The sequence below is a fragment of the Sinohyriopsis cumingii genome, chromosome 8, assembly GCF_028554795.1.
Source record: "Sinohyriopsis cumingii isolate HCF-2022 chromosome 8, ASM2855479v2, whole genome shotgun sequence".
NCBI classification, from domain to species: domain Eukaryota; kingdom Metazoa; phylum Mollusca; class Bivalvia; order Unionida; family Unionidae; genus Sinohyriopsis; species Sinohyriopsis cumingii.
Genome location: NC_142968.1, coordinates 22,750,988 through 22,770,202, shown reverse-complemented (window position 1 = coordinate 22,770,202; position 19,215 = coordinate 22,750,988). Strand labels below are relative to the sequence as shown.

Below are 19,215 nucleotides of genomic sequence, written 5' to 3'. Positions count from 1 at the left end.
TTGTGTTAAATGATATTGTTTTGGTTCCTATCAATGTTGTTGAGAGCGCGCTATCTATTGACAAAACTCCATGGACGCTAGGATACGCAATGACAATTCATTCATCTCAGGGTTAACCATCTCTAATACTCGAATTTGGATCGTCGATGATCGTATCAAATGGTCCAATTCAGTTTATCTCGCAGTGTCTAGGGTTAGAAAAATATCTCAGTTGCGGAGGGTTATCATAGACGTTACAGAAACCACTGGCGATGTTATTGGCAATGATATAATAAGAACAAAAATTAGTTATAAACAGTGTGACAAAAAACACACGCAACTTTGACCTTGTTGTTGAATTTATAATGATGCTGAAACATCAGCAAAATAATCATTGTGCGAGCTGTAACACAGTAATGTTGTGGCGATACTCGAGTAATGATCCAAGACAGTTTACCGTAGACAGAATTAATAGTAAGTTTGGTCATACCCGCGAAAATTTAAAACTGACCTGCCTTGAATGTAACCGACCTCAAGGTGCTAGTTTACAAAAGTGAACGCTGTGGTAATTAAGTGTCTTCATGAATTACTTGTAATTGTTCACGTACAAATCCACGTTGAGAAGCAGTTGAATCTAATCTGTAGATTGCAGTCTACCCGTAGATCTTACCACGCCAGATATTTTATGTGTCGTTACACTCCAGATAGGATCAGTCGCTCTTTTACCACCTTCAAGTTCACCAGGTTCATATAAATATCTGACAGTAACATTACCTAACACTGGTTGTTTTGAAAAATCATGTCCTTGTATTGGTATATATTGTTTTCTAATTGAATTAATAGGTTTCATAGAAATTCTTCGAGTAATTTCATTATTTAATGCAGCTATCACTTTTGGTAATCTTGCAACCCATTCACGAGATCTCGTATCTTGAATTATTTCATTCGCATACTGATATCCAGATAACCGCTCAGCAAGCGTTCGATTAAATCGTTCAACAATTGCCTGATCACGATGTATTGCATTCCTCGTCTGATTTCGACATTATGTGTTTTCATCAGAGATGATACTGCACCAAGAAATTCCTTGCCAGGGTCAACCTGTAATAGTTGTGGCCATCGCAAGGGTCCTCGTTGATAAATTCGTTCAAAAGCAGATACAACTTCAGCAGCTGTTTTAGTTGGTAGTGGCTCTGCTTCTGTATATCTACTTGCAACATCAACGACAGTCAACGCGTATTCGCATGTTATTTGACGTCTGCCAATTTTAATGGTATCATGTGTAAAATAGAATATTTTCTTGATGAACTTAATTAGGAATGCTGACATCAAAACGTGCATGCTGAATTTTTTTAGGCGGTGGTAGTTAAATTTGCCATATTGCATGTCGTGCTAACCAATTTGCGACGGCAGAACGTGTAGTATTTGCTGGATCAGCGAGTTTACTAATTGCTGCTATACCCCTCCAATATCCCCTTGGAATATAATAAATCGATTCCATTATTTCAATCATTGGTTGATTAATTACCGGCTCCGAATACTAGTTTACTTTGCATTGCAGATTTTATTATCAATCTAGCTAATATCTCTTTGAAAGATAAATCTTTTATGGAATTTAATGCATGAATTAATTTCACATCTGCAATATGTCTTTTTTGTAAGTCATTGCTTTTATACGCAACATCATGAATATGACACGCTTTATCAATTTTATTTATCGGATATTCTCCAGGTTTTGCTTGATCCTGGTTATATAGTCGAATATCATGTCGGGTACCAGGATCACAATAATTATATCCTGGAAGGTGTTTTTCTCCTGGGTATTTAGCCCAAGGAGTTCCTGGAAATTTTGACATTAATGTAGCAATATCACCACCATCCTTACGTTGAATTTTAGGAAAAACGAAAAAAAGAATTCTATTACATATTGCGCATTTTCCATCATATGCTATTTTTCTATTTGTTTGTTGTAACCGTGACTAAATCAGTGGTTGGAGTTTTAACTCTACAACGTAAACAATATAGATTCATGTATATGTATAATATGGATGTAATTGATTTCTCAGCGACACGAAAGCAGGAACCAGTTAAACATATTTCAGCATTACAGAATTCTATCAGAATGAGTATAATAGGTCCATCTGGAAGTGGAAGGACACAATTATTACCTAATTTGATAATGAGATGACTAAAGTGGGATAAATTGTATTTAGTTGCACCATTATTTGATGATTAGAGATGCTACGATGTACTTAAAGATTTTAATGAGAAGGCAAGATTGTTAAATGAAGATGGTGACGACATTATTAATTTTATAACCGATATTGACGAAGCACCGACTGTAGATGAACTAGACGGGTTTATTTATAATCTCGTAGTGCATGATGACGTAATGTTGGCCAAATAATCAAATCCAGCTAGAATATTTTCTCGAGATATGCATAAAAATACAGATATAATTTATGTCACTCAACGATATACACATATACCTAAAGTGATCAGAGATAACTGTAACATTAGTTGTATTTAACGGAGTTGATACACATACCTTAAGAAATATTTATCAAACTTGGTGCAGCGGAGATATGAACATAATTAGATCTAGAAACTTCTTTTCAAAAGCAAAATCTACTCCACTCGGATTTATAACAATAAATTTACACGATCCCAGAACAAGATATAGTGTAGGTCTTGATAAAATATTTGGTTGATCTAATTATAGCAGCAGAAGAGGCGCGACCTGATTGAGACGTCATATGGGTAAACTACAACATATATACTTTTTTAAAAACACAAACGACAAAAATAAAGTAACAAAAAAAAAATAACCCCCAAAAGAAACTCTTGGAAGGAGACTCTGGGAGAGAAACTCTCGGTAAGTTAGAGGCTTTGGTTTAGTGTCAGTGATCTTATTTTTTTTTCTTTTAATGTTTTTAGTTTTCAAAGTTATGTTTCAGCAAAAGGTCTGTTCGTCTTCTCTGCTGCTGCACCAGAGTCATGTGCTAATTTTGGTAATGTATGTTCCGACTCAAGACTGTTAAAGGACTGATATTTCGCCAATAAAACAATGTCTCTATTTGTTTCACTTACAACTAGGATAAGCTCTCAAAAGATTCTTTTTTCTAAAACATAACTTACATTATTAACCAATCCTGGTCAGCCAAACCCATATATACTCTATTTTATGTTCACCCATTTCTAGCTGATTCCCATTTTTCCATATCATCAGTACTGTGTGTCCTTAACACCCCATGAAAATTTACATTGATTATGAGCTAGTGATATTTCAAATTTTGCTGATGGATCTGGAAGTATTGCAAAATATGTATGGATGTGGGCAGAACAAAAAGGTCTTTCTATACAATAATTACCTAATCAACTACTGGAAGATGTCTTTCAATTAGCTTGCATGCATTCTTTTTGCATTAGTTATTTTCTTTCTATACCTTATTTCCTCCATTTGTTGTAAATCTAGTGAAAAATCAATGAAAAGGAGTGTAAAGATCGAAGAAGACCAATTTTGGGTCCACATCAGGACAAATTTTTTAATTAGAAATGTTTTGTTTCCCATTTAAATACTCTTGTTTGTTAAGTAACCTTTACGTTCAGGTAATATACAAAAATTACAAAATAGTCATAGTTGAGATCCATAATTAAAAACATTTGTGAGCTATCCATGGTGGATCGTGTGTTTTTATGCCTGTCTGTATTATAACTGGGTTTTATCAATGCACCGCTAACATGGACCCCGAGCGTTAATTATTTTTTAATATATTGAGAGAAAGTAATTTTGAAGCGATGGAAGAAATTTTTTAATTCAATAACATACAAAACTTGTTTTAAAGTTTATTTCCAAATGCCGTGCTCACATGGGGCCCCGCGTTTAAATCCAAGGGACCCGCCAAAATGATCCAAATAGGGCCCAGCGTTTGCTAAGGCCGTCCTTTATACAACGACTTATTTAGATTTGTTATATGCATTGCTACTTGTGTTACTTGTTGATCCTACCTAAAAACATAATTTTAATTATCAATTAAGTAATTATATTCTGAACGATTATCAATGATCTGTCACCAGTAGCTCGAGCTATGTCGCATTTACATTGTCACCTCGTTTGCTAGCGTTATAACAATTAGAAGAACAATGCCCACTGATTGTTGTTGTAGGCTTTAACACCATTTTCAGCACAAGATAGGCTATACATGGCTGCCAGTATAAATGGTGGACGAAGAACCCTGGAAAACCCCGGGAAGAACCATCGGCCCACGAGAAGCTACTGGCAAGCTTTCTCACGTATCCACATTAGCTGAGCATAAGATTCGAACCCACGCAGCCAGAGGTGAGATGGCAGCGATCCGTAACGGTAAGTGCTTTAGACCACTCGGCCACTCGGGGCCACCCTAATGCCCACTGGTAGTGTCGCCTTTGTTCTCTAAGATTACAATCTGTAAGTAATTCCAAAAGAAAGATTGAACAGAGTGAAAACAGTCTACGAATACAGTTCGCCAATCCACCTCACTCTACCCATTCTTCCTGCGTTCGTCTTCGCTATCTCCTTTCTTTATTTCACTCCCTCAACCAACCACCACCCTGGTCCCCTTTTCTTCCGCTCCATCATCCTGTATTCGGAATACTTTGTTTCCAGTGTAGATATGCCATCAAAGTAAAATTAGTAATAAGAGTGTAAGATTGATTTACGTCTTAAATCATAAATAAGAACAAATAATCAGGAATCGAACACCGTGCTGTTAGATCGTGCACAGACTGCTACCTTAGCCGCCTCTCTGTCTTTAGTACAATAGTAGAGTGAAGCTGAGAATTAGGCTAGATGTTACACCATATCAACAACTGGAGCAACCCGAACCTTTCCTGTCAATCACCAAAAATACGTCGGATACATAATGCTCATTGTTTTATTTTATTGGCGGGGTGGGGAAGGGGGGGGGTAATAGTAACCAAAATAAAAAAGACTTGCTCAGAAAAGTCCTACGCAGCCAACAATAAATGGAGTTTTCAAACTGCAAAGAAAATGCAAGACAAAGAGATAGACAATCGCTAAAGAAAGCTCAGTGTGACGATGACAGAATATCGTCATTGCGTATGTTGTTATAGAATTACAACTACAATGTTAGTAAGATATGTAATGGAAAGGTAAAGCCATTGTATATCAAGTTTGCAGATCGAATCTTTCTCCCCCCAAAATTCTATCTAAACTGAATAACCATCTTAGCATCTAAAATAGGCCACATAAAAACAGATACAATATATACTCTGAGATCGTAAAAATAGGTCGGATAGGGCATACAACAAGAGATGCCAATGTAGCTTCTGCATAAAGGTTGCAGGTAGCCTCAGCATGAGGGTGGTAATTAGCATCCGAACTAGGGTGGTAAATAGTGAACTTTCGATGCAACCACTACCACAGGTAGACTGATTAGACATTGAGGTAGACATGCAAAGAAAAAAGGTATTTAAATATATGTATGTTTTCACAGACCTAAACAATCAGCAGTAAGACAGGATTGTATATTTAACACTGCACAGAGTTATCAACTACTCAGAGGAATCTTGTGTATAATATTTAGCGTTATCTCAGTGGTTTGAGGACTAAAAAGGCAAGTAAAAACGTAAAACATACGGATGATGACTGTTTATTTTATGTGAAAGAGTCAATTTTAAATACCCTACAAATGAATCCTCGGAGACTATCAAAACATTATTTGGATATAAACAGTTATTTGTTCAGCACGTATCTGGTGAAAATTCCTAATATCCCCAAAATTTAAAATGAATTTCTTAGTTCTGTAAATGTGTATGAAATGTTTGTTACAAACAGGAGGAAATAGTTCGGCCGTCCAAATCGCACAATAACGAAGACTTGGCGCAGAGCTAAAACGCAGAGGAACTAAGAGAAACCTCATAGAGTAACTCAAACTGAGAATGTCATTTTTTTAAAAATTCATTATATGCTTTGGGTAATTGCACTTAGGACTTGACTTTGTCCAAGATCACGTTCATTTTTTACCTGTCGTGAATCATTGATTTTGGTTTTGAAAACAACGTGTTTATATCAATCTGAGTCCAGGACATTGGAAATTCCCCATGAAATGCTGGGTCTACCTGCTGTTTACCACATTTTGAATTATAATTTTAGTAACAAACCTTCTAATTATAACCAAGAGTTTATCTTGTAAACATTTGGAACATTCCAGAATAAAATTTTCCATTAGTTGGATTTTTTAAATTGTTTTTATATAGATAATGCTAATTGTGACCTGAGGTCAAGTAGAGGTCTATATAATCTTTTTTATCTATAGATTATTCATTCACGATATAAGACTTGAACATAGTCAGTTGTATTTTGTTGTGTCCAGTATTTTTTATTGGGGAGGGGTGCTGGAAGTTACTTACTCAAATTATTTGATTCAAGTTATTCATCTCTGGAAATACAAAGTACTCATTTAACATTATTTTCTTGGAAATAGAGACTTGTGTTTATAGTGAAATTAAAATAAGATTATATTATTGGATAGTATTATTGTGATTCAAGAAAGGACCGTTGGCACATCATTACTATTCAAGCTATCACAGGCATATTTTATATTCTCGTATTTGAGCTTGTAACCTGTACATTATAAAATCATTATTGAACTGTAGTCAAAATCAACTTTATATTCAGATGATGTGAGTGATTCAAGGTCTTCATTTTCCTCATTAGTGTTTTTCACATCTGTTACATTCTGCAATTTTTTTGTCATTCGAAAATTCAAAAGTGTCTATCCAGATTTGATACAACTTCAAACCATTTTCTGTTTTCATTTTGAATAAAATACTGATAATTCTAGTTTTCAGTGTTATCTTAAAAGTTTCCACTAAATATGAAATTTTTTGTCCAAGATTGATGCAAAGTGTTCGATATTGTTCGTTTCCAGCAAATCCTTAACTTTTTTTTGTAAAATTCGTTTCTTCATCTAAATTTCTCTGAAAGTGTCGTGTATATCATGTCCCTTTTTGGATTGAAATGTTCAAGTCTAAACGAAGTTTGAAAAAATATCTACCACTGTTAAAATGTACTTGTATCCATCGCTGTATTTTTAATATGCTTGTGTATCAAAATTGTCTGTCACTGTTCATCTGGCTGACTTAAATAAACTTTTCTATATGAAAATATGTTTTCGTTACCGCTGGTTTAATGTGTCAGGAGGCTGTTCAGTCAACAATTCTTTTAATTCGGCCTATTTTAATTATATTTTGCTCAGTTTAATTTGTTCCCACAACTGATTCATATCTACCTATGCAAATGAATTTTCACTATTTTAGCATATATGTCTTAAATAATATTCGTTGTATTGCTGTGCAAAGTCTACAGTATAATACATCAAGATGACAATCACTGCCTGTTAAGTTGGCATTACGTGTTATCCACATGAACGTTTATTAAATCGTTAAAATATATTAATTAGTTCAGATATTTATCATAGTATACCATTCCAAAACTTAATTTAATTTTACAACTGAGGTAGATTTTTGTTTCATATTTGTCAAATAGTGAACACGAATCATTGATTTTGTATATAACAGTGACGGCACTTTTATAGTTTCGTTTTTGTGAAATAATACACTTTCGTCTTTATTAGTTTTATAACTAAGCTAGCTCTTTCAATTTTAGTGAAGTCATTTCACAGAGTTATTCAATAGCTACGTACGTTTAATAGGTCTTCTTTTAAATTTTTTGAAATATTACTCTTAACAATTCTATAACTGAGCAAGATCTTTTGTACATTTTTTATCAAACAATACTCTAGAGTCATTCAATAATTATATACACTTGCTAGGTTTTCTTTTATATTTTAATAACAATACCTTCGAATTATTCAATAGTTTTAAAGGTGTGATTGCACCTGACAAAGTCAACGTAAACAAGCTAGTGCATTTGCACGTGTGCCAGGACTCATGATATGCGAACTATTATTTTTTATGTAAACTCGTCCTTGCAACCGAAATACTGACTTGTCGGATATTTCTTAAAAATAGTCGGATATCAATGGTTAATGATTAATAAAGGAAAATTGGAAAACGGCGCGATACGAAATAATTGTTCATACCAATTTATAAATAACCAATCTTGATTTTGTTTGGTTTCTTTTGGTTTCTCGGATTTTTTTGTTGAAAAACTATAACAGCAATGCTGACTAAATGAACAATGGAAGTAACTGAAACTTGAAATTAAAACAATGGTCTTTACAATCTTCGTTTTTATAATCTGAAATTCAAAGTACACTTAAAACATGCCAAGCAAAAATACCTTACTTTCGGCAAAGAAATACAAAGATAATCACTCATATTGCCGCGAAGATTATAGGCACACGCCAAGATATGAAGAGATACCACTTTCGTTTTTACTTACCATGTACTGATTCTACAAAGACGCAGCAGCAGACGGAGTAGAAAACACAAAAGGCCACCACCAACTTTTTTTCCATAGTCGATTAAATCGTCTGGTATCAGCTCCAACTATCGAATGCTTAGGTTTGATACTGTTCCAACTGCAGGGAGTAGAGAGTCTTCCCTATGGTCTATTTTTGTCCAGCAAAAATGTCGTCTAGTACAGTCATGTAGTTCTTTATCGGCTGTATTCAAATTGCTTCGAAAGAAATCTGAAATTAAAAGAATAAAATGCATGCGAAAATCTGCCGCTTACACCCCTTAACACACACACACACACACACACACACACACACACACATATATATATATATATATATATATATATATATATATATATATATATATATATATATATATATATATATATATATATATATATATATATATATATATATATATATATATATATATATATATATATATATATATATATAAACTGCCTGGAATGAAATTTCATTTAAAAGAAGACATTTTTTTATTTTGCTTTACTTCACACTCTATTTCAAAATGTAGCAAATAAGATAAAAGTTTTACTTTCGCATCCGAATTCCAAACTTGTTTCTGCGTGCCGGAAAAATCAAATTATAACTTAGCGTCAAAAATCTGACACTCCTTTTCACATCCTCCTAAATATTGCATGAACGAAATATGTCACTGATTTGACAAAAGTCACAGTCTGGTGTGACGATAACATTTTCATTAAAAAGAAATTAAATTGTTGGCCTATTGAATCCGAATTCTGTACCTCACTCTTTCCACTAATAAACTACCATAAGTAGGGCGTTGGAATTGAGATATTTCACATTTCTTATCAATGCATTCATCACGCTGCCCAGAATATTTAGAAACGTGGAATAACATGAGATGTTGATGGTACCAAACTGAAATCACGGATCGAAAAATTTTCACAAAAAAGAATAAATGTCATCGTTACATCTCTATAATGCATCATCAATTTTTAGAGATAATAATACAGACAGAGGAAAATGTGTGCAAACGTTGGTAAAAGTAAAAAATAATGCAGTAGTTATATATAATTTGCGTAGATGAACATGAGAGAAGTCTCTAAGAAGCGCAGCTTCTCTTTGAGGCTTCTCATTCTCATACGAGAACACTATATTGATTGTAAAGAAATTGTACTTCGGAAAAGCCTCAGTTAGTGTATATATCATTATTAAGTTTATACAATAAGTAATATAATATTTAATATGTTATCCCATAAAAGCGTACAAGGACATACGACTGTCATGTTTTCTACGATCACGTGTCTTCCAAACCTTGCTAGATGCAGAGAACATTGAAGCAGGCCTTGCAAAATTTCTTAGTATTTTGGGCTCGTCAAGGCATTTACCTTTGTGAAATTCTCTACACAGAAGATGTTGAATAAATTCGTCATCTGATTCGTTTTGAAGGAACACACCATGACGAATGTCAAAATTATTTATAATATGCTTCCAAAAGGTTTCTCTTTGTTGCACAGTGTTTTGACAGCAAATAAATGCATGGATTATTACATCTGTGCAAGAAGAGATGCATAGCTTACAAACTGGTGTGGTATCAGTTGGAACAGTGATCAGAATATTTGAAAGAATAGCAATTAACTTTATCTTGTTGTGTGTGTGTGTGTGTGTGTGTGTGCGCGCGCGCGCGCGCACGTGTGTGTGATTTGGATTTTTAAAGGCGCTTTAACACTTTTAGTCATATCGCTACGATGTCTCCAGAGTGGGAGTTTATAGTAATGTCTAGCACTGGGGCATCATGCCGCAGACATGTAGCATCATAACCCACCCTGTCACGCTATCCTTTCACCAGGCCGACCAGTCATAACACTAACCTCTCAATGCTGAGAGCCAAGCGAGGTAGCTGTTAGTATAATTTTTACAAGTCTTTGGTATGAGTCGGCCAGAGTTTGAACCCTCGACCTCCCTAGCCAAGGCGGACTTAGGCCACCGGAGCGGTCTTGGAAGTTTGCCATAAAACTGACGGGTTTTATAGAAATATGAATAGTTTTTAATCTTTTGTAGAATATGTCAGAGTGGCACAAGTTTGTAAAGAGCTCGTTTTCATAACTATGAATAGCGTGTTTTATAGTTTGTCTCCATTGTATTTTTCCTGGAGGACAATGTATGAGGCAGGAAAAACAACATAGGTAGCAGCAGAGATGAGGAACTGCAACATATCTCTACTGGGATGAATTCAATCTGGACAAAGAAGACTGATGACAGAAGAGATGCTTCTGTATAAAGGACATGAAGAAGATGACGCACCTCATACACAAGGGATGGAGCATATCCTGTCGAAGCAAGCATATAACGCACTGATAGGATGGAACCACAAGGGCCCAAAATCCTCAAGACAACGTTTAGGACCAAGAAGGAGAAAATAAAGATAAACGTCATACAGTGCTGCGCTCCAACAAATGTCGGTGAAGAAAAAGATAAGGACCAGTTTTACAACAGACTAAAGAACATAGTAGGGAACTTCCCGGACAAAGACATCAACATCAACATGAGTGACTTCAATACCAAAGCAGGGTCAAACAACAGAGGTAACGAGCAAGTAATGGGGATCCACTGCCTGGGCGAGATGAACGAAACGGAGAGAGATTTATAGACCTTTGTGCACTGAACAAACTGGTCATTGGGGGTACCATCTTTCTCCACAAGAAAATCCAGAATAACACATGGATATCACCAGACCTTCGAACAGAAAATCAGCCTTACCACATATGCATAGCTAAGAAGTTCAGACGATCCCTGCAAGATGTGAAAGTAAAGAGGGGGACAGATGTGATATCTGACCACCACTTAGTTGTCGCAGGGCTAAAACTTAAGCTGAAGAAGAACTGAATGGGGACAAAAGAGAAGAAAACAAAGTAAAACAGCATCCTGTTGAAAGATGCAAAATCTAAAGAAGAATACAGACTGACGCTTAACAACAAGTACCAAGTGCTACAAGAGTTTCTTGACGACGAAGACAATGCGAACAACTGATGGCAGAAAGTTATGGAGGCAGTAAAATCAGCACGACAAGAAGTACTAGGCCCCATGAAGCATCAGCAGAAGGAATGAACTTCAGTCAAAACATTGCGCAAAATCCAGGTGCGAAAACAGAAGAAAGCAGCAGTAAATAGCAGTAGGACAAGAACTGCAGAAGTAAAGGTACAAAAAGAGTACACTTGTCAACAGAGAAGTGAAAAGAAGCATCAAGATGGACAAGAGAAACTACGTTGAAGGACTGGCAGCAGAGACAGAAGAAGCGGCCGGAAGTGGAAAAATGAAGAAACTGTACCATATCACCAAGAAGCTGTCCGGCAAGTACAGCAAAACAGAGAGACCCATAAAGGACAAGCAGGGAAAAACCATAGAAAGTACAGAACACCAAATAAATAGATGGGCAGACCATTTTGAACAACTGCTGAACAGGCCAGCACCATTAAATCCCCCAGAAATCCAGCCAGCTTAACGCAGATCTCCTGATAAGCTGTGACAATCCCACCAGAGACAAGATCAGGAAAGCCATTACCAAGCTGAGGAACGGTAAGGCAGCTGGACCTGATGACATCCCAGCAGAAGCCCTTAGAGCAGACCTAGAGGCTTCAGTGGAAATACTATACCCCCTCTTTGAGAAGATCTGGGAAGAAGAAGAAATACCGACTGACTGGAAGAAGGGATATCTCATAAAGATCCCAAAGAAAGGCGACCTCAGCAATAGCTCCAACTACAGAGGAATCACATTCCTGTCAGTACCAGGGAAAGTCTTCAACCGAGTCCTCTTGGAGAGGATGAAGGAGGCATTCCACCCAGAGTTACGAGACGAGCAAGCGGGCTTCCGGCAGAACAGATCTTGTATGAACCAGAAAGCTACCCATCGCAGCATAGTTAAGCAATCGCTGGAGTCGAATTCTTCGTTCTATATCAACTTTGTCGATTATGAGACGACATTTGACAGCGTGGACCGAGAAACACTATGGAAACTTCTTCGCCACTACGGCATCCCAACCAAGCTGGTGAACCTGATCAAAAATGCTTATAACAGAATGTCCTTCAGAGTCATTCATACAGGATAGCACATAGACAGCTTTCTAGTGCGGACTGGCGTGAGGCAAGGCTGTTTGCTGTTGCCGTTTCTCTTCATTCTCTCCATCGACTGGATTATGAAGACGTCCACCAATGGGCGGAGAAATGGGATCCAGTGGACATTGTGGAGTCAACTTGAGGACCTGGACTTTGTCGATGACCTAGCGCTCTTGTCCCACAGTCAGCAACAAATGCAGGACAAAACCGACGTACTGGCAGCCACATCAGCACAGTTGGCCTCAATATCCACGAAAACAAGACCAAGATCCTCAAGATCAGTTATGTTAGTAACAACCCATTCACACTGCTTGGAAGTCCCCTGGAAGAGGTGGAGTCCTTCACATACCTGGGCAGCATTATCAACCAGTATGGTGGCACAGACGCAGACGTCAAGACAAAGATCCGAAAGGCGTGAGCAACTTTCATTCAGCTCAAGAACATCAGGATCTCCAAAGAAATTTCCTTGACTACCAAGATCAGACTGCTCAGTTCCAACATGAATTCAGTCCTACTGTATGGAGCAGAGACCTGGAAAGCCACCAAATCGACTGTAAAGGGAGTTCAGACCTTCATCAGCAGCTGCCTTAGAAGAATTCTCCAGAACCGCTTGCCAGACACCACCAACAACGACAACCGGTGGCAGAGAACCTCACAGCTTCCGACAGAGGACGAGATCGAGAAGAGAAGGTAGAAGGTGCGGTTCGATAGGACACACCCTACATAAACCGACAACCAACATTACCAGACAGGCATTGAGGTGGAACCCTCAAGTTAAGCGGAGAAGGGGCCGACCAAGAAACACCTGGCGACGTGAACTTGAGGCGAATATCACTAAACTGGGTCACACCTAGAGCCAGCTCGAGGGGATGGCACATGACAGATGTCTTCGGCGATATTTTCTGGCAGGGTGACGGCAAAACTGAACTGAACTGTATTTTTCCTGGAAATATTTTGTCTCTAAAAAAAAACTTTCAAGAATTTTACAAATATGATATTTGTGTAAATTATTACATGTATCGGGAATAAAACTTTTCTGTACTGAAACAACTTTTCAAGAAAGAGATCGGTATAATCTAAACAAAAATATTCTTTTAGATGTAACATTTTCTGGAAGAAGACTTCACAATTCACCAAAAAAGTTTAGTTCTTTTTATCAATTTCTGATACAATTCTTGTCATCCCCATTAAACTTTCGCTCATTCCTAATCGTGTGGTTTAAGAAAATCATTGCAGAATTTTGGTACAATTATGCTGAAATACTTCTTACCTCATTGGGTTTGATTTTCGACCAAATTCACAACCATAAAAGGCTGATGCTATCACAGTTGTTTTATACAAACTGACGTACGTAACATAATTTACTATAACGTCATTTGTGCCAATCCCTACAAGAGAATAAAATTAATTTGTTTTTAGTACAAGCCCTGTTTAATTTTGTCGAACATTTCATATTGAGCTAACATGTTCGATTTCATTTAAAGTACTCAGTATGTTTCCCCAATTTCCATTTAAGTTTCATTGATGTTGTTTGTCTGTTCTGCCTCAAAACTAATACACAAATTTTTATTAACGTTGAAGGTTAATTTCTATTTCAGATAGTATATGTTGAATATATCAAGCATCTGTTGCAAATGGACTGGGTGTTTGCAAGTAGAGTTATATCATCCGTTAGTGCTGGATTTCCAGATTTAGCTGACCAAACAAGTAGCCCTAATTTTGACTCCTGTAATTCTTGTTGAAGGATAATTATCTAAACAATTAGCTATAAAACACCTCCCTGTCGGATATCATGTTTTATGTAAAATCTTTTATGCAAAATCTTCCCGTGGATGCCCATTTTTCTGAGTTTAAGGAAAAGTGATTAATTATGTGGGGCTTTCTAAGTTTTAGTTGTTTTATAACAAAGACTATTTCATGACAACTAATTATTTTTCTAATGATACATTCACCAATAAGGAACTCGTTTTGTTCATGAGTCACAAACATTCCTATAGACTAAGTGTACACTTTGGAAAAATATTTAGCAAACGATCTAGTTATCTCACGAGGAGCAGATGCTAGTTCGTCGCCATATTTTAATTCCAAGCAACATTCGGATTATTTGTCCTTGTTACATTGCCTCTTGTTACATTGTCACTTGTACAGCTTGCCCAAAAGCACAACGTCTAATTCGGCTGATTCGTTTAAGTCGTTAGAAATTGCTTCTTCGTTAGCCTGTATCGCCAATTCTTGAGTATTTCTAAATTTTAAACATTTCTACCAACTTGAAGTATTCGCGTCTGTCACCGTGGATTCGAGTCTCGTTGTTCGAGTCTCGAGCTCGGCCAATGTGGGGACGTGAGAAAGCTTGCTAGTAACTTCTCGTGGGTCGGTGGTTCTTTCCGGGGTTTTCCCGGATTCTTCCTCCACCACTTTTACTGGCAGCCTTGTATAGTCTATGTTTTGCTGAAAATGGATAAACCCTTCAACAACAACAACTTAAAATTGTTCACAATTAATTGTTGGTAGGAGGTACATGTCGCGTCGTTCTGCTCGCATCTATAAAGACTATATCCGTGCTATAATTGCTGCGTTCAGGGATTATCAAAACGCCGAACTGATCCTCAGTAGTGTCAAGAATTTTGTTGCTAAGTCAGTATTATATGGATTTTCCCAAGGAGATCACCGAAGCGACGAAAATATTATGACCAAGACACAATGAGGTCAAGCGGAACAGTAAACTTTCCTCTGTTAGACTCCCAGCTAGGCTCAGTCAAAAAAAAAAAGGAGGGGGGAGGGGCATATAGACCGGGCCTCAACCCTTAAATGGCCTCGAAAAGCGTTTTCTAAATAAACAATTCTGTAAGTAATAAATATGCATATTATGTAATAAAGATGCTTGTTATGTACTTATAAATCGTTATATAGTAAATTATATGTGCATCCATTTGGCTTTTGATTGATTTCCAAATCTGATTTTAACCAGGGCCTTGGGGTCTCAAACTCTCGAAGTGGTCCGTGGCTATGTCAACCTCTGAAGGGGTTTGCTCCCTGCTAATCTAATTGGTGATGGAAGGCTGGTACATGACATGTTCCCAGAACGAAGTGATGAAGGATAGTCGCAGGAATTTTGCAGGTCTGAATCTCGGGAATAAGGCTAACGAGGCTGGAAAGACGGTGTTTTGCACTCACGCTCAGGGGCTGTTTACCAAGACCGTTCAGCTCAGGGCTGCGATCCAGATGACTATACTTGCCATTTCTGAACTATCAAAAAAGAGGACACCCTGGTGAGTGGGTTTATCTGTAGGGATGGGAAAGGAGGACATGTGCGGGAAAAGCGGACGTATGGTAACCCTGCAGTCAGTTGACTCCACTCAGAAATTTAGTGATCTGTATGTCCTCAGAGGCCGAATGAACAGTTTTGCTATGTTTACTGCGTTGGATCCTAATCCTGACACAACTATTGGACAAGACCAGGAGACTAACGACGAGAGGGCAGATACTAATCCTATCATTGATTCAGAATGGCTGCTTTATTGAGTTCTAAACGGGCTAAGCAAAGAACGAGCAGCGTTAATGCTTCTGCGACTCCAACAGCGATGGATCATGGATAAGAAAACGTGTAGTATATGTACTGAATAAGACAAGCGACGAGTTTCTAGCCAAAAGTAGAAACTCCAGCCAGATCAATCGGTTTTGGTGGAGAAAAAAAAATCAAACACGTTTCAAATACGCGTATTTCTTCACAGACGGTACCTGGGCCCCGTTTCACGATGCAATGTCCGAATGATTTTCCCGATTAACAATCACGAGAGACAAAGCACATGGAAGTATCAGAGACTTCCTCCATGACTACAAGTATCAGGACGTAGAATATCACAAAAGCAGTCATATTATAAAACTGGGGAGAAGACCTTATTACGGAAGAGTTCTGTTGAACGTACAAAAAATTCTCAACAAAATCCCCAAATAAATTAGAACTATAAATATTTTAACTTGTGTTTCAAAATAATGAATATATTCTTTTTACGGAGACAATATATGGGAAGCGGCAGCTTTCTCACCTACCCACACTGGCTGAGCCTGAGACTCGAACCCACGCGGACAGAGGTGAGATGACAGTGATCGGTATAGGAGAGCGCTTTATACCACTCTGTCTCCCCGAGCCTATAGACAAAATGATCTTTCAGAAGTGTGTATTGCAACTTTTCAGCTTTCACGCATTCCATCGAGATCAGAGAAAACAAAATTAGCTAAGAGGGATGGCTATGACTAGTATGCCTAGTTTCTTCTTTTATAAATTCGATATATATATATATATATATATATATATATATATATATATATATATATATATATATATATATATATATATATATATATATATATATATATATATATGCTCATGATTAATTATTGCTGTATTTGAAAGGACACATGATAGGTATTCATAGTTCAAAGAGAAGTAATTGCTGATAATTATTATGCTAGGGCTTTAATAATATGACTAACACAATGCTTGATTTTGCAGCAGACGATAATTACAGATACACTGTAACCAGACGACTACACCCGATCATTTCATGCACCGAGACTCGCTTTTCAAAAAAACGCATGGGGTCACGCACAATGATTCAAATGTCGGTGAATTTATTTTTGTAAACAAGACAGAGAAGTGTAGTCGTTTATGTATTATGTAATTAGTTAATTGAACCTTTGCTTGATTATTGTTTTTTTTAAGTCCACCGAATACTTATTCTGGTCATTGTGCAATAAATATTAGTATAAAAGTAAATAATTAAAAAAATATATATATTACCGATGATACATGCACCAGTACTTTTGATTCCAAATATTCATTGGACTTGGAAGTCTGATTAAATGATGAATTTATTAATAAATTAAGTTCCCCTGAGTCAGGGAGAACTTCGATGAAATACTGAGAAAAAAAAATAATATATTAATATAAATCATAAAACTATTAATGAATTGATTACTGAAAGTTCCGTAGCAAACGATTCACTCCAAAAGCCCTTAATGTCTACGCATTATCAAAAGTACCGATATTCTATTTCGAGTCCATATTGGTTTCCTAGTGAATATAAATAATAAAAATAATAATGAGGACTTTGTATTGCGCCTAATCTTTAGAAGCTCTAAGCGCTTTACAACATTAGACAACACCTATAAGATAAAAAACATATAGTGATATGATTACAAAAACAAACACCATGAACATTAAAGAAAACATGCTGAGAATATTTAAGGTAGGAAACATTATTAGGTCTTTAAGTTTGTTCTTGCAGTGGAAATAAGTGAGATTTGAGAAACCTCTTGAATGTGATCACTGTGTCTTTGTGTCTAAGTTCAGTGGGCAATTCATTCCACGTTGCTGGGCCCTGGTATGCAAAAGAACGCTGTCCTTATGACTTTGTTTTCATAGTGGGAATAACGAGTATACGATTATCAGAAGTGGAGCGTATGTATCTTGCTGGTGTATACACATGGGTGAGGTCGGAGAGGTATGTTGGACTAGAGTCGGACAGTGAAACGTAGCACAGAGAACAAATGTTGTGTTCGATTCTGGATCGAATAGATAGCCAGTGTAGAGTACAGAGCAGCGGGGAGGTGTGCTCTGATCGTGGTAAAGGCACACGAGAAGAAACTTATAAATGTCAAAGTATATGAAGAACAAGAAAAAGGGTAAAAATGAAAGTATGAAACGTTTGGCCGAGAATAGCTCGTCCCTATCAAACACAATATAGGGGAATATTTACAGTTGGCCAAACAAACAAACTACTCGAAGCTCGTAAGCGGAATTTAAAGGAAAATTGGCGCCTAAGTGGTTAGAGCGTTCTCCTTGTGTGCAGGAAGTCGTTTGTTCGAACCCCAGCTGAATCATATCAAAGACTTATAAAACTGGTACGTACAGCTGCCTCGCTAGGCGCTCAGCATTAAGAGGTTAGTATTAGAACCGGTCGGCCTGGTGTCAGGATAATGTGACTAGGTGGTAAATGATGCTGCATGTCTGCGGCATGATGCCCCAGTGCTAGACTTCACTATAAACTGCCACACTGCACACATTGCAGCGATATGACTAAATACTTGGTAGAGCTATGTTAAAAATCAAAATATCACACACACACACACACACACACACACAGACACAGACACACATACGGAATATTGGCAACTTTTCAGGGGAGTGCTACTAAACAAATAGGCCTACCTGCTATTTCAACAGATGAATTGACGCCTGTTCAAAGTGTGCCAGTATGACCGATGACCCACTTTCTTGTGCAGATGATGAAGAAATAATTTCTATAATGAAAGAGTTAAAGAATGGTAAAAAATGCGGACGTGATAATCTTTTTCTTGGATTTTTGAAATACGGCAAAGACGTTCATGAGCCATATATAGAGGATCTCAAATGGGTAACGATTTAATATTGAACTTATGAAACGAGGCTCGCAAAAGCTGAACATTATTCAACGAGTTTCATAAATTTAATATTAAATCATTACCCATTTGGGATTCTTTTTTTATTTCAGTGAAAATTATTTAGATAAAAAGAAGAACGAAAACTTTCGTTCATTCTGACAGACGGTGCACCTTTCATTTTTAGTGCACAAAATATAGTCCCAAAAGAGGTTAAACTAGTAAAAAGTAGATTGTAGTTTTTACGAACTATAAACCAAAGAAATGCTTCCATCCGAATAAACAGAACATT

The 19,215-nt window shown here is 36.9% G+C and overlaps 1 protein-coding gene across 1 annotated transcript in view; it reads right to left on the bottom strand.

Moving 5' to 3' along the window:
• The window catches only part of LOC149793134 (uncharacterized), a 48,776-nt gene extending 29,970 nt beyond the window's left edge, over positions 1–18,806 (bottom strand). Inside the window, exons 1-2 of the mRNA XM_089966301.1 lie at positions 18,715–18,806; positions 8,387–8,636 (exon numbers count right to left, since the gene is read on the bottom strand). Coding sequence (XP_089822427.1) covers positions 8,387–8,462 — 76 coding nt within the window. The 5' untranslated portion in view covers positions 8,463–8,636; positions 18,715–18,806. The remainder of the gene's footprint in view (positions 1–8,386; positions 8,637–18,714) is intronic.
• Positions 18,807–19,215: the final 409 nt, after the last annotated feature.